The 24247-nt window shown below is 35.6% G+C and overlaps 3 protein-coding genes across 3 annotated transcripts; 2 read left to right on the forward strand and 1 right to left on the reverse strand.

The window, feature by feature from the left end:
- The first annotated feature begins 6986 nt into the window (after positions 1-6986).
- On the forward strand, positions 6987-11626 carry LOC125186556 (defective in cullin neddylation protein (DUF298)). The gene is made up of 9 exons (XM_048082936.2): positions 6987-7248; positions 8629-8713; positions 9439-9513; positions 9600-9636; positions 10237-10320; positions 10451-10511; positions 10607-10713; positions 11018-11083; positions 11222-11626. Exons 1-9 carry the CDS (start codon positions 7167-7169, stop codon positions 11309-11311), a joined length of 687 nt encoding a protein of 228 aa, XP_047938893.1. The 5' UTR covers positions 6987-7166; the 3' UTR covers positions 11312-11626.
- A 196-nt stretch (positions 11627-11822) lies between these two features.
- On the reverse strand, positions 11823-13553 carry LOC125187702 (deSI-like protein At4g17486). Its single transcript, XM_048084333.2, has 3 exons — positions 13092-13553; positions 12559-12846; positions 11823-12375 (listed from the first exon to the last, which is right to left on the reverse strand). Exons 1-3 carry the CDS (start codon positions 13225-13227, stop codon positions 12185-12187), a joined length of 615 nt encoding a protein of 204 aa, XP_047940290.1. The 5' UTR covers positions 13228-13553; the 3' UTR covers positions 11823-12184.
- Positions 13554-21291: 7738 nt separating this feature from the next.
- On the forward strand, positions 21292-24134 carry LOC125187444 (uncharacterized). The gene is made up of 4 exons (XM_048084038.2): positions 21292-21579; positions 21707-21756; positions 21874-21926; positions 23441-24134. Exons 1-4 carry the CDS (start codon positions 21338-21340, stop codon positions 23795-23797), a joined length of 702 nt encoding a protein of 233 aa, XP_047939995.1. The 5' UTR covers positions 21292-21337; the 3' UTR covers positions 23798-24134.
- The last annotated feature ends 113 nt before the right edge of the window (positions 24135-24247 follow it).

A 24247-nucleotide genomic window follows, 5' to 3' on the forward strand; every position in this document is an offset into this window, starting at 1 on the left:
AATAATCACATGTTCTTAACTCATTTATTTAACATTATAAATTATATAATTAATATTTTCTCAATTTTTGCAAATACTATAATTGCTAATTCTAAAAAATGTCTGATATAGAAATAGTACAGTTTATATTCTTTATATTCTTATTCAATTCGTAGATATATGATATATTAAAATGATAAAAGTGAATTCATCCAATTATTTTTCTATTAACAATAATTTTTTTTTTATTTTTGTAAATTTATACTTGATTCTCAATCAAAAAAATAATTGTATGTTCCAAATTTATTTATTTAATATTTTAAAGCTATATAGTTATCTTTTATTTAAAAAAAATAGAGTTCCTAAATAAAAAAATATTGCATGTAATAAAAGCGAAGAAAAAAAAACACAAAAATAATGAGTATAATTTTAAAATTTAATTTACTTATATATTATGACTTTTTAGCACAATTAACTTTATTAATACCCACAAATATTTATTTGATTCATATATTCCTTATCGGGATGATAAAAAGTTTGAAAGTTAGCCATAATATTAAAATTAAAATTAAATTAATCAGTAGTGTATGAGTAAAAAAATCAATTTATATAACTATAATAGTAATCATTAATGTATGTATACAAAACATTAATTTATTAATAAAGAATTATGAACAATAATTTGTACCACACCAAAAAGTTTTTATACGTCCAACTCAAAAATATATTTGCATATTTTAAGATATGATTCGAAACTATACTTATGAGTTGCTAATCATATTATATTGTTGAATGAATATATATAAACCTAGATATAAATACAATTTTATCAATATCAATAATAAATTAGTTGAGTATCTTCAGAACTTGCGGAAAACTTCAAAATTTCAATAAAAAAAAGTGATCCACAATAAAACTTAAAGAGTATAAAAAAAAAACCAAATAAGTAGCATTTAGTTACAACAAAATGCATAAAATAAGGAATCACCAAATATGGAATAAAATATTTAGTAAAGATAATAAAATATCACGTAAAAAAGAAAAGTAAAGAATTACATTTCTCATGTCTTTCTTCTGCTTCTACATTTCTATCTTCTTTTTTTCCATAATTAAATCGTTTCTCATGTAGTCTTTCCGTTGAACAGTTAGCAGGTTCTCTTTAGTTAAAAATTTTGGCATCTAGTTTGATTGCCCGACATGGTTAATTTGACTAAGATCACTTGATTGTGTTGACATAGAGGGAAACAAAATGTGGAAATAATGAATACAAAAGAACTAGGGACGAAAATTTACGAGATAAAGAAAAATCCCATTGTCGAAAACTTGAGAAAAATAGTCCTCCATCATCTCTTGCAATATTATTTGCATTACAGCTGAGGGATGAAAGTATTCATTTATATGCAAAGTAATAAAAGATAAAAGAAAATGAATTTATGATGACAGAGATGAGAGAAAGGAGGGATTGAAATAACCACACGTTTATATATATATTTGGAAGATAGAGACGGAAGAAAGGAGAGTAGAAAATCATTTGTAATATATTTTTTCTTAAAGGGTAAATATGTATTATGTTAATTGATATAAAAGTAATTAAAAATCATGAACCGGTTTTAAATGTGAATTACCTAAAATGTCCAATTATGTACGTAGAAATTATTGATGTTTATCACTTCTCATATAAATTTGCATTTTATTATTACACTTTGATACGTGTACTATATTCCACATGTGCATTTTATTTACAGACAATCACAATAGCGATGCGGCCGACTATCTCAATCAATAAATGGGTAGTATCTCTTTCACATTCTCACCACAAAAATACCCAAGCCTAAATCCTAAAACCGGGAACATTAATGTACGTGTTGTAGATTTGTAGTGAATAATAGTGATGCGGCCGATAATTTTGACCTTTACTTTTGTAATACCTTCACTAAAAATTAAGAAAATTGAAATGATATCTTTCATTAAGTAAATTGAAAATGGTGGCATGCATTTGGTCGGCTGAAGTTGACACGTCGAATTATAGTACATTCATTGACTAATTATCGGGTCCCCATTTATTTTTGAAATTTTCCACATTTTTAGGATTGGAACGTTTTTTTCTCGTTACTCCGAAATAAAAAATAAATTTTATTACTCAAAATTAATATTTTCAAATCGGAGTGATAAATAAATATGTTAGGCTAGTAATTCATGGAAATAGATCATGACAGAACTTTTCTAAAATTTAGTACACAAAACTATATCAATTCACCAATATATTGATATATATCAGTTGATATCACAAAATATATGAGTTTTTTACTCAATTCAGTTCGTAGATTTATGTATATCAGTTTCTAACTTAATATCAGTATTTGATATGTTTTATGATATCAACTAATGCGGTTAATGAATAAGCCCAACAACAGTTTTCTATTGAAAGTAAAGAAAAAGATTATTTTTGGGCAATTTTTCACGATTTCTTTTATTTTTAAGACCTTCTTTCATCCAACCAAAATGTCGGATTCAAAGCACAATTTCAGATAGCTGAGAACAAATATAAGAACTAACGAGAGAAAAATAAAATTCTTCACTTATATAAAAGACTTAATTATAATTTCACAAATTAAGTTTAAAAACAATATCGGTTACCATCTTTCTTATTCCTATATATAACCTTTTTTTTCATATCGGGGTACGAGTACAACCACAGTGTTTTCCTATATGCATCAATAGTATGTTCTATCATATCAAACGTAACTATTGATGGTTGTAATCCTATAATAATAACTTTATGCTATACTACTATTTTATTAAAAACAAAAGACAATGATTATATATTCTATCTGCACTTTAATAATTGTGAAGCCAATTAAATTTAATTATCTCTTCTGCAGAAAGAGAATAAATGTAGTATGATTAAAGATAAATTATCATGCATGTGTTAGAAAGAAGGTGTGCTGATAATGAAGGGTCACTCATGCACAAATACCATCTACATTATGATTTTCATCAAAATTTTCTTCTGGCAAAACCTCTTTTGTCTGTCTGCACTACACGAAGTGTGCCAATTATTATTACAAAATGCATCATTGCTAATTAATACCCTACTATTATTTTGCATTTTCCATATGGACGTTAGAAAATAAATTTAACATTAATATAATTATTTATATGTATTTGACATGATTATTTTGGGGAAAGATCAATTTATATATTGAATGTCAAGTTAATTTGCTCCAATGTAATTTATTGATAAAAAATTGCATTTTTGAGTTTGGGTATTAATTAGTTCATCATGATACACACACATATAACACATGCTATTTTAAAATAAAATATTACATAAAGCATACTGATATAGACATAAAACTTAAAAGTAACGAACAAAATAGAGAGCCCGACATGCATGCAAAACTTCTCCTATAGTGGGTTCAAAATGTTTTAGTTATTCCTAATACATCCAAAACATGGTCCTAAAAGTTCAATATATATATATAAAATTAGCATAAATGTTCGAACAAGATTTAAAGTTTTCTTCTTCCACCAAAAAAGGTTATTTTCATGAGGAGGAGATGTAGGAGAATTACTTGACTGTGATGTAAAAGGGAAAAACATGAAAAATGAAAAAAGGAAAGATTGCGCATGCTTTGAGGATCAGAAAGAGAGGATTGAGAAATTAGTGTTCCTTTCTTCACATTCACTCTACCCCTAAAGGGGGCCTCCTATGTTTTTTTTAAACATCATTTACACTCAGCATATACTACCATTTTATTTTTGTATTATTTTTTTTACCATCGTTATTATGATATACTATATGTCAATAGCCCTATTCTAGGATAAATAATGATTTAGGTAATCTATGAGACAGCGCATTTAGGGGGAGCCCATATATCTTACAAAATGTAAGAGGAAGTTCTTATGTGCTCCCTCCGTCTGCAAAATGTTGTCCATGTTTGTCTCGGTGTGGATTTTAAGAAATGTCAAAAAAAGTGAGTGGAAAAAGTTAGTAGAATGTAGACCCCACATTTATATACTAGTTTTATAATAGAACGTGAGTGTAAAAAGTTAGTGAAAAGTGGAGGCCATTTACCAAAAATGGAAAGGAAAAAAAAAAACAAAATTGACAACGTTTCATGGACGGATCGAAATGATAAAACTGGACAATATTTCACGGAAAGAGTAGTACGCATGTGTATTAATTATACCAACTCATCCATTGTGACAAATGAAAGTTCTTATAGGAGTTTGGATCGTTTACTTTTTGTTATATTTATTTTGCTTCATAGTAGTATTATTTTCTTTGTTAGTCTCCACATCGATTTGTCACCAGAAAAAAAGATTGATGAAAAAAACTTCACATAGATAGATTTATTTGGAATTTATGTGAATAATTAATTAATGGGTTTCGGGTGACAATGTTATTGAGGAATACTTAACGGACTATTAAATAAAAATGAGATACGATAAAATACTTATTAAAATGAAATATTATACAATGATTTAATATATTTTTATACATAGCATAATATAGTAGTACTTCTTTTATGTAAATATGTTTCGTTACAAATACAATAAAGCTTATTTATGGTTCTGTTTTTTACAAATTACATTAAATTTGTCTTTGTATATAGTACTTTTTTTATGAAAAATGGCTTTAGTCCCTAATATAACAAGTTTTTGCCAAAATTTGCTATTTTTCATAAACTTATCATATCTCAAATTCTTGAACCAATATAATAAGCTCAAACCAAAATCAGTTGTCACTTGGTCCACATCTTGAAGGCCCAATGACGACATACTCAGCCACGTGGACTATAGTTCTGTTTATTTACTGATTAATTCAATTAAATTCGAATAGAATACGACATCCATTTATAGTATAGTGCTTCTCTGTTTTTCAAAATCTCCAAATTTTATTTATTGTGGTGCCACACTATTTTTTACAATTCAATAGATCCGAGTGTCATAATTATACTTTTTAAATATATTACACACGGTTAGTTATTTATCAATTTTTTAATTTATATTTCGCACCAATATTCGTAGTTTTAGCATCTCAATTATTATCACAGTGTCAACCATTTGAGGCCCAAACTCGCCTCCCCTCTCCCGCAGCATAGCCGGACTGGACCACACCCCTATTCCACGCGTCTCAACACCAAATGAGGTTGCATTGGCATGTGCCCTAATCCCACCTTCTTTATTACTATCACCGTCCCCTAAAATTTGTCCCACTTTGACCCAACACGGGTTTCAAGAAATATAATGAAAAGTGAGTTGAAAAAAATAGTGCATCGTGGGTCCTACTTTTATATATTAGTTTTATAATAAAATGTGAGTATGAATGAATTAGTGGAATATGAGGTCCACTACAAAAAATAGTAAAAAGTAAAATGTAAAATGAGACAAATTTTGGAGGACGAAAGAAAATGGAAAATGGGACAAATTTTCGAGGACTGACTTTTGAAATTACATGTTTTTATCATCAAATAATCTAGACTAGAATGAAATATACACACAAGTACATATCTAATGAAGAAGCCATAGGCATGTTTCTACCAATCATACAAATAGGGGTACATAATATGGCAGAATTCTTTTGTAGATAAGTGATTACAACTCTCAACACTTTACCAATAAATCTGAATCTCACATATTTTATAAGTCATGTGTTCAGGCAGTAGAGTGATGCTCGGACCAAAGGTCATGAGTTCGAATCCACGTGGTGCGAGTGGTGAGCCAGCATAATATTGATATCTAACTCATTGAAAAATATCACAATCTATCACAATCTTATTTCTCATACTGGTATGCACCAAACAAATACCACCATTATTATTTTTGAGAAAATTAAAATCAAGCATGCAATTACGACTGCATAAAACGAGAGGAGTCGTTCAAACTTTTTAACATGACAATGTAATTTATACTAGTACTTTGTTTACAACACATGCCACTTTTGAAAATAGTGAATTGGACACACCAATTGCAACTATAATGAAAAATTAGTGAATTGGACACACCAATTGATTATGAATTGCATAATATAAATAATAGTAGTATGCAATTTTTGAGTGTTTTTAGAATAAACTATATACCTCATCAACATTGTCTTCGTCATTCTAACTTCTCACACTTTATTATCAATCATCTTTATAGATACTAGTATTAGATATGACTAGCTAGATATTTTGTAGTCGCTATCATAATACACTCCATAAACATCATGTGTCATAATTTTTGCACTTGTCATCCATCTAGTAACATTCATGCAACAATATTGGTAAAGTTCTCTTATAATTTGATTTTCTACTAAACTCTTAATACTAATGTGAATAACTCCATAAATCAATATGTAATGGTAGCATCTATAAGGGGAGAGATAAAATCTTATAACTACCATATTTACTTTCTTTTCGTGAAAAGTCATTCTCAAATGAAAAAAGTATTTGAGAAAGTATTATACATTTTCTTATTTAAAAGAGGTATCTTTACTTCTGCATTAATGGAGGTAAAATTTTCTAACTATTATACTTACCCTTTTCCATGAAAATTCGTTCTCTAAGGAGAATGTATTTAAGAAGATATTACTATATTTTTTTTTTTGCCTCGAAATATATCTTGTACAATTTTTTTATTTTTAAAAATAATTTACCTTTCCATTATTTTTTCCTTTCGAGTATGCTAATTTTTGAGAGGATATATTTCTCTTAAAAAGGAAAATACATGATATGCTTTTTTTATATATCTTCCTTCTTTTGGAGATGTACTAAGTTAAAGTATAATAAAAAACTAATAGTTAATACTTTTTCACTAATAACAATAAACCATAAAAGTCAACGAAATAAAGGATAGGAGTACAGAGTACTGCAGTTGCTGATGATATAATGAGATGCATAAAAAAAAAAGAAAATAAAATCTTTCCAATTATTTTGTAATCCAGCGAAGCGCAATTAATAAAGGCAATTTAAATTGAATTCCATATTTACTCCAATAATTCCTCCATCGAAAAATATACAATTTTATTTTTGGTTTAATATTAATTTCCTCGCTTTCTGAAGATTTCGTAGCAGTAGATTCCTCAGTTTGCTGACGCCCTCTTTTTCTCTCTTGTCGAAGAAACAGAAAAAGGGGCAATTATCTGTGAAAATTATTGATTTTTTTTCTAGTTCAATTTCTCGAGATAGTTATTGGAAAATATGCCTCGCACTTCATCGAAAAAAGGCTCCGCAAATTCGACATCTTCCGGCGCTTCATCAACGGTGGATCTTTTTCGCGCAGGTTCTCTCTATTTTACTTGGATTTTGGGTGTGTTCGATGTTTATCAAGTTCAATTAATTGCTTTGGTGAGGAGAAAAATATGATCTTGATGCATATATGTATGTATTTGTAGAATTATTTTAGGCGATTTGATTTTACATCCTTGATCATGTTAATTTTTAACTCCAAAATAAGAATTTATTAATTGGGCATCTAATATATGGGAGCAAGTAGATTCTCACTAGCATGGTGGTGGAATTGGAATGCAATTCGTTGTGTGATTTGATTATTTGAAGTCTTAAATGCTTTCCTTGAGTGATTGTGTTTGAGATGCTTGAAAAAGTGACTGATGTTTGCGATGCAATGAACAATGTCCATTGCTTGCTTTTACTTATTTCAAATTCTGATTTTTTATCAAGAATTTGTTGGAGTAAGTTGACTTAGTTATACATATGGTTGGTGGTAATGCTCTTTGCCTTTGGTTTCATTGATAATGCCAATTAGTATAACTCAATCGTCTTTCAGAAGATAGTAGTATAAGCTATCAATTATTGGACAGTAGACGGCCAGCATAATTAATTGTCACTTTAAAATGTTGAAGTGAAAGAAACATAGTGATTAATGAGCTTCTGAGTTTTGTATCTTCAAGAGGTAGGAGTTATAGTTGGATACACTCTGTAATTTGTAGTAATTGATTGAAACATGCCGTGATAACTTTGGTACTAGACGACTGCAATCAAAGGTCTTAAATTTCATAGATTGTCATGAGAATTGGCTGTGAAAACAAGGCTGATCCCATCAATCGAATTAGCTACTAAGATCTCTAAATTATTAGATCTGGGAAAGGAACAGATAGCAGTGTTGTGTTGGGCGATGACATTGCGGGAATCAAATAATTGAAAGACTGCTAGAAACCTGCCATCTTTTCAAAGTTCTAGTTGACAGTGCTGAATTTATACTCAAAAGCTACGGAGTATAGTTTTCCAATTAGTTTACCTATAATGTGGTTTCTTGGATGTCTTTGAAGATATTATGCATCCTACTACAACCATAGTTATGTCTTTGTTTTCTACACAGGAAAAGCTAAAGATAAGGACTTAATTTGAAACTTATATTTGTAAGTTTAGCATGGAGAGGGTTCTGCATTTTATCAATTTTGCTATTATTTTTACAAATTGTCTTAAGTAAGTAAATAACGCACACTCCATGGATTTGTTCAATTTTGTTATCTACTAGATTTTATCAATTTTGTTATGTAGATTTTATCAATTTTGTTATGTAAAGAAAATTGCAAGAACTGAAGAACAGCTATATGAGTAATATTTTCCATCTTGTGATGCTTCTATTTCTTTTCAATTATGTTCATTTGCTTACTGCAAGATATGTTTTTCTATGGTTCAGCTTCTGGTAAAGCAGCCTCTAAAGAGCTAGAGCGGATTGACCAGCTCTTCTATAATTATGCGAACAGTTCCTCTCGTATTATTGAGTAAGTACCCTCAATCTGCATTGTAAAGTATTATTGGTCTTATATGATCTGCTTTCTCTGTACTTTAACCTGAGTAAAGTTCATTGTTGCAACCCACTGGAGGTTGAAATTTACACTACATTTTAATCATGGGTCAGAATTAAGAAAATGTTTTATTTGTTTCGCATAATCATTTTCAAATTATGAATTCAGAGTCTTGATTTGTATCATATATATCAGTAACTATTTTATTGCAAGAGAATGGCGGGAAATTGCATTTCTTTCTTTCCACGATCCTTAGAAAAAGTTAGGCATAGACTTCCATCAAAATTGTTCCAGAAAATTCTATTCCCATGTCCTTATTAGCTCCATCTGTCCATTTCATTCTCTTAGGCATCTAGAGGTTGATAATTTTGCTTCAGTTACCACATCTAATAAGTCCATCTCCTAAGTTTTCCTCATAAGGTCCAATTAATTTAATTTAGCTAAGTTGAAGAAGAATATTTTGCTCCTCTAGCAATATCACTTCAGTTCCATGGGTCTGTTTAGTATCTAAAGAACAGAATACCATTTTTATAACAGCCCATTCAGCTGTAATTCAGCCCTCTATTGTTGCTTGTAAGTTCTATGTATTCTCTTAGCTACTGGTTAGTACTCATTGGTTTGGCTCCTATTCTCAATCACAAGTTTTATTCTTTCGTATGTATTTGCTTGGACGTGCCTGATTTTTTATCTTTTGTGAGCAGCCCAGAAGGAATTGAGTCACTGTGCTCGGATTTGGAACTTGACCACACAGATGTGAGAATATTAATGCTTGCTTGGTGAGTTATTCTTGTATTTGTTTTATGTAAACTACAGTTGAACATTTTTTTTATCAGATATTGAAATCTGTTTACTTTGATTTTAGGAAAATGCAAGCAGAGAAACAAGGATACTTCACCTTGGTAGGAATGGTTCTATTGTAGTTTCATATTCTACTTAGATCCTGTTGGGTGAATGTTTAAACATAGTCTATGATGCTATTCTCTACTTTCAGTTTTCTTTTCAATAATGGAGAGTTGAATATTGTGTTTCTCTAAATAAGGAACTTAAATATAAATGCAATTACCCCAACTTGTAGAGTGTATTCTCCAGCCTCATATATCATTGAATCTTGGGTCTAAGACAACTATAGGATATGTAAGAATGTGTCGCTGATATTGGCTTGATATTTGTATACTGTAGTTGGTTTTGTATTGTTTGGTGCTTAGTAATTAGATGTGATGTGTATCTGAAAATTGTAGAACTCTTTGGCTTTATCGCTATCTGTAAGGTTGCTATGGTACTGTCAAGGGAAAATTACGGATCTTATGCTTGAGAAAGAGAGTTGGAGAAGAATTATTTTTATCACTTGTTTCGATATATTTGTACGTCTCTTATGCCTTGTTTTGATGAGGTATATAGAAGATTAAATAGCTGTAAGCAGAGGGACTTGTTGAAACATTCATCTTATTTATTTTCACTTAATTTGATCAACCTTCTCTCATGAGTTCAATGGATTTCAGGATGAGTGGCGAACTGGCTTTAAAGCTCTGAGAGCTGACACCATGGTTAAAGTGAAAAAGGCACTTCTGGATCTTGAGAAAGAGGTACGAACTATGGTCGCATTCTGGTTTTTAAATGAAACTGAATTCCAGTGATTATGGCACTTACAATGATGGTACCATAATTTTTCTTCTAGTGCTTATTGTTGATTGAATTTGCTTTTTCTCTTAAAAGGTCAGAAGGTCGTCAAACTTCATAGACTTTTATTCATATGCCTTTAGATATTGCCTGACTGGTACGTTACTCGGAATAAACGTTCAGAGCTTTGTTTTCGAGGCTTTATCTCCTATTTCTGACCTTCTTGTGCTGTATGTTCTCTACTTCTTCCAGAGGAGAAGCAAAAAAGCATAGACATTGAAAGCATTTGTCTCCTGCTGGATCTCGTTCTCGGGTCACAATTCCATCCTCAAGTGGATGCACTTAATCAGTATCTGAAGGTACTCCATTTTACCATATTGCTGTCCATTTGCATGATTCATACGTTCAAAACGATTGATCGTACAATCATAATAGAGATTTCTCCATGTCTGTTTTCTTCTACTTCATTTATGCACAAAGGTTTAACGTTTTAGACCCCTCGTTTACATCTATCACCGGATATATTAAAGTCCCTCAAAGCAATAGTCATGAAGTTATAAACACAGTTGATGGAAATATATATATGGAAGAATATCTGAATAAGCACACATTCATTTATGTCATTATTACAAAAGTATTCATTACATATGTGGCTGATTACAGATACAGATTGATTACAAGGTTATTAACATGGATCAGTGGATGGGTTTCTATCGGTTCTGCAACGAGGTATGTTGATGATCCAGTTATATCTTAAACAAATCCAGACATCTAGAACTACTGTGACGACTTTTCTTGTTGACCGTCATTCTAGGAATATAATTACTATGGTTTATTTAACGATATTGGTTGATGATATTGTAACAGATCAGTTTTCCAGATTTTAGCAATTATGATCCAGATCACGCATGGCCTTTGATCCTGGACAATTTTGTTGATTGGATAAGATCCAAGTGAAGTTAAGTTCATGCCGTGTTGGGTGACATCTGATCGTTACCTGCACGTGTGCCTCAAAGTAAAGTATACATTTGGTGCACCATGCACTTTGCGAATATCTCGATAGGACCTACAAGCAGGATAACAGCTGCTAACATTGTTCCTACTGCTCCCTAGATATTGATTGTGATTGTTTGTCTTCTTCACTTGAAATTGGACATGAAATTGATGACAAACTGATAGCTTGCTATTGATTATATTTGCAGTTTTCTTGATTTAGGACCTTCTCTACCTGTACAAACAAAATTTCCTTGCTATGTATAATTTCTTTTGTCATGATTTTTCCATGTCTAGCCTTAATAAGTTTAAGTACTGATGGTTGCTCCTGAATCAAATTTTGAAGAGATTTGATAGTGATGGTTGGCTTTGATCGGTTGGTGTAGAAGGTAGGCCCCAATTGCAGGTATTCTTTGAAATTAAATAAGCTACAGATAGAAGACATAGAAGAAAAAATAAAGTTTGGTGCTAGATAAATCAAAAAAGGTGCCTTGATTGAGATGAAAGTAGTTACAAGTGAGAACACAGGGCAAATCCTTGAGAGCCATTGATCTAAGTAAGCCCTAGCTCTTTGTATGTATCACACGAGAGTAGATCATCTAAACTCGCATCAAAGAAGAAGGGCAAAAGCCCCTTTTTGTGTGTGGTGTGTAAATATACAGAGCTTTGTAGGGCATCTATGAGATGAAAAGTTTACATTGGCTGTCAAAGTCAGCATTATAATAAGATCACAAAGAATCGACACAGAACATACATTTCCCCTCATTCAATATTTGCTATAGCTGTTGGGACGGGACCTCTAGTTTGTATTCAACTCAAGAACCCCACTGGAGGAGGCTATGATGCCAGCAACGAGCTTCTGCTAGCTGCGGCCACGGTGGGAGGAGGGGAGGATGAAGAAGATGATGAATTTGAGCTGCTTTTGAGTTTCTTCTTCACCCCTTCACCAACATTGTCCTGCACTTTGTTGTTGTGTCCAACTTTTGTGGAGTTTAGGTTCACTGGTATGATGCATTTGCAAAGAAAACCTAAATAAAATCAAGAATATTATTTCTAATTAGCCTTAATCTGATTCATATAACCCAAAGTCTCCAACTTTATAGTATTATCTAATTTACTAACTAACTGCATTAATCAATATACACGTGACATGTACGAGAAGACCAACCAAACAAGGTCAAAGATGGTAAAGAAAAGGAAATAGGACTGACCAATTCTGGCAAGGCGATTGATCCAATTTGGGATGGGATTGGTGGTGAGTTTGATGCAGGCATCATTGCAGAAATGGTTGCAGTTTTTGCTGATCAAATTGTATGCATTTCCTCTGTATTTCACAGCAAGTTGCTCCATCAAAACTTTCACCTGCGTAGGGCTCATATCAGTCCATCCAATCAAGATAGACTTTCGAAATGTGAATCCCTCGCACTGCCTCGGCTCTCCTTCGAAAATTCCTGTGCTTGGATACTCGTGAGCTCCGAATGCATACTCCACTCCGTGAACTGCCAATTTTTTCAATCATCAAAAAATCATTAATTCTGTTCACCAGATTTAGATCTGGTTTTGCACGGATCATAATCTTCAGCTATAGCTACTCATTTGAGATCGAAACCGAAAACGATGTTTCAATTTGTGAGACGAAACATCATTTTCAAATCCGATTGATTTAACCATTCTAAAAAAACAGCTTCATTAATGCAATTACTGATTTTCAAATCAACGAATGAGAGAGAGAGAGAGAGCGGACCTTCTACACCGGAGTGATAGACGCCGAGGCCAAGCCAGTAAGCGTAGCCATTAATGGCGGTGAGATCATACACGTTGAGATACACAGCCGCCGTGGATCCACCGCCCCCTTTAACCGGACTTTTCCCGCATAACATTGCGAGAATCAATCGAAATTTTGAAATCCAAATCCAAAGAGGGAAAATCTACTGATAAATACTGATAAATCTAATGTGATTCGGCTTTTATCAAGCTGAGGTGGAAATGTGAGAATAATCCGGCGGCGGCGCAGTGGCAAACAATGGCGGAGGATTTAAATACAGAAATCAAATATGGGATTTGCAGATTTTTGAAGAGATTTATTGGGGGGTTAAATCATGTTGAGAGAAATAGGGGGAAAAGAGAGAGATGATTGGTTGGAATGTGAGCTGGTGTGATCCAATTCTCTCTTTTTCAAATTTTAAAATATATTCCTCTCCTTGGAGAAAGTAACGTACACTCATTATGATATGCAGTGGAACTCTATGTATTTTATACTCTATTCAAATATTTAATACAATATTTTTATATTTTAGGAATAATGCATAAACGAGATTCGAAATTTAAAATTTCTGCTAGATTCAGATTTTTATTTTTCTGAATGGGAAATTATATTGAAATCATGTAGTTAACACTATCAAAGTGTGAAGGCCCAGTTATATACTAATAAATGCAAGTTTGAATATGTTTAGTTAAATGATTAAAAATCAACAACTTATTATCAAAAAATTAGTGATTTGTTTCTATTGTATATGATATGTATGTTTTACATTATGTGACTGAGGACCAACTTTGTTGGAGTATATTATAGAACTATAGACTGATTTATATTTTGAGCTAAATTAGGTTAACCAAATATACACCATTTTTAATAGCTCTATACATAACATGTTCGATATACATCACTTTCTATCACACAAACATTTTTCATATGAGATTTGGTCATGTAAGTGATATAGAGTAGTACTAACACTTTTTAAATTTTGCAATTTCTTAATTTAAACTCATTTAATCTTAAGTACAATGAATTCTTAGTCTTAAACAATTTAAAAAGTCGTGGATACATGTTGCAAATATAATTACAAAATCATAAAAACAAACTTGAAATTAATAATTGATTTAGTAATTAATTAATACATCCGGAAATCAATAGGACATAGTCGTTATAATATTAGAGCATCCACAGTAATAGGTGAGCGACGGGCTAGCCGATACCCGGCGCTAGTCGGTCCGCTCGCCGAAATATTGCAATCGGCGAGAATATCAGCGAGCGCTCGCCGATGCGCTCGCCGCCATTGTAGGCTGGGGAATCGAGCGATCGGCCAGCGCAAATATTTTTTTTTTTTAATTAAATTTTCGAAACACTATATAAACGCGATTTTCACGTCATTTTCATTCGCACCGCTTGTTTTAACGAGTTTTCTCTCTCTCTCTCTTAATTTTTGTACAAGAACAACAACGCGAAATGAGTAATGCGGGTGGTAGTAGTGATGAGGAGTACGAATGGCAAATGGACGAAGCATTGGAGGCCTATACGGAGGGTGAGATAGACCGGCTGCTACAAAGGGCTATGCAGCTGGCGGTACCTCGACCTCCACCCGTGGTCCACCGCCGAGCAGTGAATCCTCGGGACCACGCAGCTGCACATCAGCGGCTATATGACGACTACTTCACAGAGCGACTGCGGTTTAACGCCAACATGTTCAGGCGGCGTTTTAGGATGCGCATGGAGCTGTTTATGCGTATCCTTGACGCTTTGGAGCGTCGATATCTATGTTTTCGCTTCAGGCACGATGCGGCTGGCAGACCCGGCCACACCCCTATTCAAAAGTGCACTTCGGCAATCAGGCAGTTGGCGTACGGAGGGGCGGCAAACATGTGGGACGAGTACCTCCACATAGGTGAGACGAGTGCCTTGAAGTGTCTGAAGACTTTCTGTGAGGGCGTCGTTGAAATATTCGGGGAACAGTATCTTCGAAGCCCTAACCCCCAAGACTGTCAGGAGCTGTTGCAGATGCACGGGGAGAAGCATGGGTTCCCGGGGATGTTAGGCAGCATAGATTGTATGCATTGGGAGTGGAAGAACTGTCCCGCTGCCTGGAAGGGGTTCTACACCACCGGCTACAAGGGAAAGAATCCCACGATGATCCTCGAGGCCGTAGCTGATTACCGGCTGTGGATTTGGCACGCGTATTTTGGGATATCCGGGTCGAACAACGACCTAAACGTCCTCAACTCGTCGCCCCTTTTCAACGAGCAGTGCCAGGGGGTCGGTCCGACCATCAGTTTTGTCGCCAACGACAACCAGCATGATATGGGCTACTACTTGGCGGATGGGATATACCTTAGGTGGCCCGTCTTTGTGAAGATGATCAGATGCGCAAATGAGGACAGGAAGACCTACTTTGCGAACGACAGGAGTCGGCGCGCAAGGACGTGGAGCGCGCATTTGGTGTGCTCCAGGCTCGATGGACGGCAATTAAGGGTCCAACGCGTTTGTGGGATGTCGGCTGCATTGCTTCTATAATGTACGCCTGTATTATCATGCACAACATGATAGTCGAAGATGAAGGTGTACAACTGACTAATTGGGCCAATGACAATGAAGCTGGTCCAAGCCACGGCGTGGCCACCCCCAACGTACGAAGGGGGGTACCTCACGATGAAGCCGGCCGCCTCCAGGCACATGGCGACATGCGCCAAGTGGATGCGCATATACAACTCCAAAAGGATTTAATTGAAGAATTGTGGGCGCGGAGGAATGCACGGCGATATTTTTTTTGGTTTTATGTATTGTTATGACAAATAGGGCAATTGTGAATCGAGAAACAAAAGAACGTAAATAGACACAGAATTTACGTGGTTCACCAACGTTGTGTTGGCTACGTCCACGAGCAAGAACGAAGAACAAATTGTAGTATGACTGCGGTTTTCAGATACAAATTGGATCTCAGATCACAGAATTATGTGCTCTACTCCCATATATATAGGCACACTCAAGACAGATTAGGCCTAGGAAACATAATCCTATCCCAATTAGGAACCCTAATCCTATACAAATTCAAGGCATACTAACAAATCTCCACCTTGACTTGAATTCTCTCTTGCAGATGCATCATCATAACACCAGACGAACAAACTTCTCCATTCTTGCCTCAGATTTGCCCTCCACAGACAACTAACAGCTCATGACATTAAGCAAGTCCAAACAATATTGGAACTTGTTCTGCGGGACTGACTTGGTGAACATATCAACAGGATTATCAGTAGTACCTACTTTCTTCACCTCAATTCTCTTCTCATCTCTTAGAAAATGATACCTCATATCAATATGCTTAGTCCTCTCATGATGGAGTTGATCCTTGGCTAAACAAATAGCGCTCTGACTGTCACAGAACACAACAGCTTGATCTTGATGTAAACCAAGATTACCAACTAGCCCTTGCAACCATATTCCCTCTTTAGTATCTTCTGTCAACGCCATATACTCTGCTTCAGTAGTAGACAAAGTAACTGCAGCCTGCAAAGTTGCTTTCCAACTAACAACAGAACCACTAAGAGTGAAAACATAACCGGTCATAGATCTTCTACTATCGACATCTCCAGCGTAGTCAGAATTAGAATAACCAGTCACTAAACAGTGAGTATCACCTCCATAAATGAGACCAACATCAGACGTACCTCTCAAGTAACAAAAGATCCTCTTCACAGCCTGCCAGTGCTCCTTTCCAGGATTTTCCATAAACCTGCTAACAACGCTGACAGCATGCGCTATATCTGGCCTAGCACAGACCATGGCGTACATCAAACTCCCTACTGCATTAGAGTACGGGACTCGAGACATGCACTCCTCCTCAACTTCGGATTTCGGTGCAAGATCAGATGACAAATGTATGTTTGTGGCACTTGGAGTATCAATAACCTTAGATGCAGACATGCCAAATCTTGACAAAATCTTCTCAATGTAGCTCTTTTGTGATAGAGAAAGCTTCTTCTTTTCTCTATCTCTAGAAATCTCCATGCCCAGAATTTTCTTCGCAACACCCAAATCCTTCATATCAAACTCAGCACTAAGCTGAGCTTTCAACTTCTGTACTTCAGACTTCGACTTCACAGCTATGAGCATATCATCCACATATAGAACAAGATAGACCATAGAATCATCATCAGCTTTGTTGTGATACACACAGCAATCATACGGACTCCTGCTGAATCCCAACTTGATCATGTACCTGTCAAACCTCTTATACCACTGCCTCGGAGACTGCTTTAGTCCATACAAGGACTTCTTCAACTTGCACACATAATCATCCTTGCCTGGAACCACAAATCCCTCTGGCTGAGTCATGTAGATATCCTCCTCAAGCAATCCGTGTAGGAAAGCCGTCTTCACATCTAGTTGCTCAAGCTCCAAATCATAATGTGCAACTATCACAAGTAACACTCTGATGGAAGTGTGTCTGACCACTGGTGAGAAAATCTCATTATAGTCAACCCCCTCCTTCTGCGTGAACCCTCTTGCAACTAGACGAGCCTTGTATCCAATGCCCTCATCTGGTGTAGTGTCTTCCTTCTTCTTGAAATTCCATTTGCAAGTGACAATCTTTCTCCCCTTAGGCCGTTGAACAAATTCCAAGTCAGGTTCTTCAAAAGTGATTCTATTTCTTCTAGCGTTGCAGCGAGCCACTTGGCACGCTCAGTGCCCGAAACAGCTTCCTTCTAGGTAGGTGGTTCATCTACCGAAGGCTCATCTTCGACCTCATTGGCAACCTGCAATGCATATGCCATCATATCCTCAAAACCATACCTCAACGGAGGCTTCACATCTGTCCTCCTGGCTCTGTCAATAGTGATACTTTTCTGACGAGCTTGTGGATGAACATCCGAACTAGAAGTATCAGCGGCTTAGCAGTACTGTGTTGATCTTCTCCACCTTGGAGTTGTGATTCACTCACATCGTGAGTGACTTGCAGCTCCACCTGTTCATCAACACCATCCAAATCCTCTGTAGCAATAGACTTCACAATAGAGTTAAACATAGAATTTTCATCAAACACCACATTCCGACTGAGAATAATTCTACCATCTGAAGATGACCAAATTCTGTACCCCTTAACTCCATCTCCATAACCAACAAATACTCCCTTCTTAGCTCTTGGCTCCAATTTACCTTCACTCACATGATAGTAAATAGTACTCCCAAAAACTCTCAACATAGAGTAATCTGCAGGTGAATCAGACCATACCTCGTACGGTGTCTTGCAGTCAATGCCAGTGTGAGGTCCACAGTTGATCAGATAACAAGTCGTGTTTACTTCCTCTGCCCAAAACTTCATAGTCAAACCGGCTTGGAAGAGCATGCATCTTGCTCTCTCCAACAACGTCTGATTCATGCGTTCTGCCACACCATTCTGCTGTGGTGTATGTCTAACGGTGTGATAGCGAACGATCCTTTCACTCCTACATAACTCATCGAACTTAGACGAACAAAATTCCAGACTGTTATCTGTTCTCAATCGCTTGATCTTCTTCCCAGTCTGGTTTTCAATTAGAGTCTTCCACTCTTTGAACTTCTTGAATGCCTCACCTTTATGTTTCATCATAAACACCCAAGTCATTCTTGAGTAGTCATCAATCATCGACACAAAATACTTGTGTCCTCCAATAGACTCAACAAGTGAGGGACCCCAACAATCCATATGAATGTAGTCAAGTGTCTCCTTCGTTCGATGAACACCCTTCTTTGGAAACTTGCTGCGATGAAGCTTCCCCAACACACAGTGTTCGCAGAAATTAAGTTTCTGCACCTTATGGCCCGAAAGAAAATCACGATTCGACATGATTCTCATGCCACGTTCTCCCATATGACCGAGCCTCATATGCCACAGCTTGGTCATATCCTTAGTTGCAACCTCGGATGATGCAATATCAGTAAAATTTTCCACGATGGAACCTCTCAAAACGTACAAGGTACCCCGTTTCAAAGATGTCAGAACCACCTTCGAACCTTTAAAAATACGCATTACTCCACCTTCACCTTTGAAACTGAATCCCTTACTATCAAATGTACCCAGGGATATCAGATTCTTCGTCATCTGTGGAACATGCCTAACATCGTTTAAGGTGGAGAAGACCCCATCATGAGTGCTAATCCTGATTGAGCCGATGCCAACCACCTTGCAGACCATGGTAACATTGTCTCCATCTATCTGCTCATAAGTGTTGAAATACTCCATGTGAGGACAGAGATGATATGACGCTCCAGAATCCAAAATCCACACATCATTACAGTGTGGCTGTTCATCCGCAACCAAGGCTAATTCTTCTTCCGAATTTGTGTCATCAGCTTCGGCCACAGTTGCAGAACGTTATCATCTTCCTTCTTGCCCAATTTCTTCTTTATCCTTGGACAATCAGCCTTCCAATGCTCTGGTTCTTTACAATATCTGCAGATGTCATTTGGCTTAGGGCCTTTAGGACCTTTTAAACCTTTTGAGTTCTGTTTCTTCTGTCCGAATTTCTTCTGTCCTTTATCCGTAACAGATAATCCCGATGGCAGATCTTTTGTGGCTGAACTCGTTGCCTGTTGACGATCCTCTCTGATGTGGAGAGCAGATCGAACATCCTCCAACGAAAGAGTTTCCTTGCCAGTCATAAAAGACTCAACAAAATTTTCGTAAGATTCAGGCAAAGACATAAGCAAAATTAAAGCAGCATCCTCGTCTTCTACTTTAACTTCAACATTACGCAAATCTAGCAAAATTTTATTCTAATTTTCCAGATGATCCCGAAGGGGCGTACCTTCCTAATGCGTAACCGAAAAAAACGTTGCTTCAAGAGCAACTTGTTGGTTAGAGACTTCGTCATGTATAGACTCTCCAACTTCGCGCAAAGAGCAGCAGTCGTCTCCTGATCCGCAACTTCGATGATAACATCGTCAGATAGGCTCAATATGATGGTCGAGTGGGCCTTTTCGTCTAGGGTTGTCCACTCCTTATCATCCTCCGTAGCCTTCTTTGTTTTGAGCGGCTCCCATAAACCCTGTTGCTTCAGCAGAGATCGCATCTTGATCTGCCATAAACCAAAACTATTTCTCCCGGTGAATTTGTCAACCTTCACGTTCAGAGCAGACATCTCGATTTACCAGACAAAATCCTCGCAGCGGAATTCAAAACCCTAGTTCGAAAACCAAGGCTCTAGATACCAGTTTGTTATGACAAATAGGGCAATTGTGAATCGAGAAACATAAGAACGTAAATAGACTACGTGGTTCACCAACGTTGTGTTGGCTACATCCACGAGTAAGAACGGAGAACAAATTGTATTATGACTGCGGTTTTCAAATATAGATTGGATCTCAGATCACAGAATTATGTGCTCTACTCCCATATATATAGGCACACAAAAGACAGACTGAGCCTAGGAAACATAATCCTATCCCAATTAGGAAACATAATCCTATACAAATTCAAGGCATACTAATGTAATTTTTTTAATTAATGTAATTTTTTTTATTTTCATAAAATTAATGAATTTTTTCCCATATATGTGTCGTAAATTTAATTCCGTATTTTGTGTTTGATTTCGTAAATTTAGTTGTTTTTTTAATAGTGCTGATGATGTGGTTAGCCTGTGGCTAGCCTATTATTTGTCTAGTTGTTTGTCCTGATGATGTGGCAGGAGGAATTTTAGTGCTAGAAAATATGGAAGGAAGAAAAACATAGGCTAGCCTATTTACCATTGCGGATGCTCTTGCTACTACATGAGCTTTTATCATTATCCGACCCACATTTTAAGAAACTGAAATTGTTATTTACATGTCTATTTTAACAAAACAACTTTATGGAAACATAATTTGATGTTCTCCGGTAGATAAATAAAAAAATAAAAGTTCAATAGAAGAATGGGAAAATAGATTGAATAATCGGGCATGATCACATTTGCATTCATACATTATCTCATATCTAGCTACAGTCAGAATTCAGTAAAAATAATTACGGAATTTCCCACCCAAATCGTCTATTAATTACTTCCCCCTTTTCAAAATTTGTTTGAAAATTCTGAAATATTTTGAAATTGATACTCATTTTGGGTAATGGGCTTCTTTCAAATGGACAAATTGGGCCTAAATGAAATACTTAAGCCCATTAATCGAATTGAATTCAGCTCAACTTCACACTTTACACTTCGATCCTCGTTAATGGTAAATGGAATGTTGAGCACAAGATCATGAGAAGAATTCTAGCGGGGAAGAAGATTTTGAATCGGATCCCATGTCCGAACCGATCCTTTTGCTCAACCTCCGGAAACAACAAACCCACTACGACCGGCGGCGGCGCCACTCGCGATGGGTCTTCTTCTTCTCCATCGTTGAGTAAGTACGATGAACAATACAAAGCTCTTGAAGACCTCGATTTTGTGAAAGCCGCGAAAATCCTCTTCTCCGACCCTCCCAAGAAGAAGAAATTTGGGTGAGCTCTCTTTTCACTTTTTTCCGGAATTTCTCTACAGGCATTACGTCGATCAGTTGGCGTGCAGTAGAACGACTAGTTTTATTTATTGATTGAGCTGATTTTGAGTTTAATTAATGCTTTTTAGGTTGGATTTCCATCTGGTGCAGCTATTCTTTGCTTGCTTGCCGTCGTTGGGTACCGCGTTTTATTCTTCTAATCTAAAGAGCATTTTTTTTCCATATATGTTACGACATTGAGCTGAGTTTTTGTTTTCGGTGGATTAATGATGAATTCTGTGATTTTCTGTGTCAGCTGTGTATCTTGTTGCTCAGTATGCCCGCGGAGAAATGAAAATAATGGATGCGGTATGGTTTTACATATTATGTAGTTTTATCATTGTTTAATGTAGATTTTTTTCCCATAATGATCAATATGTACCTAGAAAATAGGAGATTATGTATGATACTGAAGTACATATGTGTTAGTAGTGGAGAATCCAGACTTCTTCTTGTTTCAAAGTCACAGCTAGTTAGCTATGTGTGAATTGCTGAATGCATGTCTAGAGATGCCTACTAAATGGAGTATAAAATCACGAACGTATGCTTTTGCATTGCTGGCATTCTAAATAGATATTTTCAGATAGATTGAATATTGTTATAGTATTCTTTTATTGGATTAGGAAGGATAATGAAGCACATTCGACTTCCGAGTACTTGCCTAGTTTGGTGATACCTTTTCTTTTCTTAATCAAATAATGCTCATGAGATACTTGCTTAGAAGCTTGTCATGACAGTTTTAATAAAAGATGCATTCATGCATGCATATGTCCTCTCATTGTCAACTCTTCCACCAATGCTCAACTTTGTTGGGTTTAATTTGGAAAAGATTGCTGTTTGTGTTTTATAGTGCTTGGATTGTTGAGGGATTATAAAAGGGAAAAGGATAAGCTCTCCTGCTGCTCTCTGTGAAGTTCCACATTGTTACACTGTCTTGGTGAGATTTTGTGGGGCCATGAAAAGTTTAGATTGCGAATTGAAGGAAGTTTTGTCCCCAGTCAAAAAGACGTGTTTTGAAAATGCTATGTAAAAAAAGTTTTAACATCATGATTCATGAGCATTTGAACTTAAGCGAAAAATTAGTTTTGTTGATGTAACCTCCTACGGGGTTGCTCTTTTTATATACTAACACATGATTGTAAAATAAAGTAAAACTCAGGTGACTTGGTATCATGAGTTTGTATCAGAGAAAATAGATTCTTTAAAGGGATTGACTCTCTGTTTGTTTTTGTATATCATAGCACATTCTGAACCTTGATGTTGAATTTGTTAGATTTTTAAATATAATAGATTAGTTCAAGTCTTGGTTTTCTTGGTGTCGCAGGAATTGATAATTAAGTTTGTTGGTTTAGAGTTCAAAGGGTTATTGCTTTGAATACTTTGTCCTTTTGAAGTTGCACACCCAGATTTGTATGTGCATGTCTGTGTGTGTAGCTGTACATCTGTTTGGAAGGTCGTTCATTCCTAAGGGTATCTACATACACCTCTTTATGATATGTGGGCGGCTTGCATCATGATGTTATACTACTCTTCTAATACTTATGTGATATCTTCTCGAGCAATAGCAAAATAATGTATGTGAATCGTTAGGTGTAGAAGAATGAGTATGTAATGTATGTGAATCGTTAGTTGTAGAAGAACAACTTTGGGGATCATCTATGATTGTATAGTTGAGGTGAGGCAACACTTAATTGTTGCAGATTTTTCATAAATTGAAAAGGAATGACTATTCATGCATATATGTGATACGTTTCATATCTGGCTATGTGGTGTGATATTCTCATGTTTGTGTTTCCTTTGGGTCCTGTGGATTATGTTGTCAGGCTTTGGAAAAAAAGAAACAGGCTGAGTTTGAAGCTCAAGCAAAAGAGATGGAGCTCAAGGCTGCTGAACAAAAAGCATTAGTAGCATCTAATCCAGAGATTTTGGAGGTCAAAGAGAGACTAGATAAGCTCGAGGTGACATTGAAGGATTTAGTAACAAATTCAAAGAAGCCAGCAGACGACGCCACAAAAACAGGCAGAGAAGATCAAAATGAGCAAAAGCGAGCTACTCAGCCGAATGAGTCTGTAGGCAAGACGTCTATAGAGAAAGGAACAGTTGTAAGTGAAGGAAAGACAAGTGGACTTGCACCAGATATTAGTCCCTCACAGAGCAATCAAAACAACATAAAAAAATGATGGACCCTTTAAGGAGTGAAAAAATGAGAATTACTAAGCAAATTTTGTGTAGTGGAACTTGCCAAGAATTTGGTTGTCAAGTGCCTCAGGAAGATGGTAACTGATGAAAACACTTTCAAAGCAGGCTCATTTTTTTGTATGACCAAATTGGTATCATTGATTAATACAGCTAGAAGCTGAAGTAGCTAGTTCCATTGAGTCGTCGACTGTTCTTACCAACTTGTGTATTTGATAGTAGAATTTGGGTTGTTAGGAGTGGCCAATTTTCTGATTGTATATAGCTTTTACTTTTTTTTGGATAATCTTCTTGGCATGAAATGGATGTTCCTTTGTCAAATTTCTCTTCAAGGTATTAGGATGCAACTTAATATCATTGTTGATTATATCGTCTTAGTATGACTTTTCTTGTGTTGTTATTGTGACCTTGTCTTGCTACTACTAATATGTTGG

This window comes from Salvia hispanica, chromosome 5 (genome assembly GCF_029641045.1).
Source record: "Salvia hispanica isolate PSC_SH4W2 chromosome 5, Shi_PSC_v1, whole genome shotgun sequence".
NCBI classification, from domain to species: Eukaryota; Viridiplantae; Streptophyta; class Magnoliopsida; order Lamiales; family Lamiaceae; genus Salvia; species Salvia hispanica.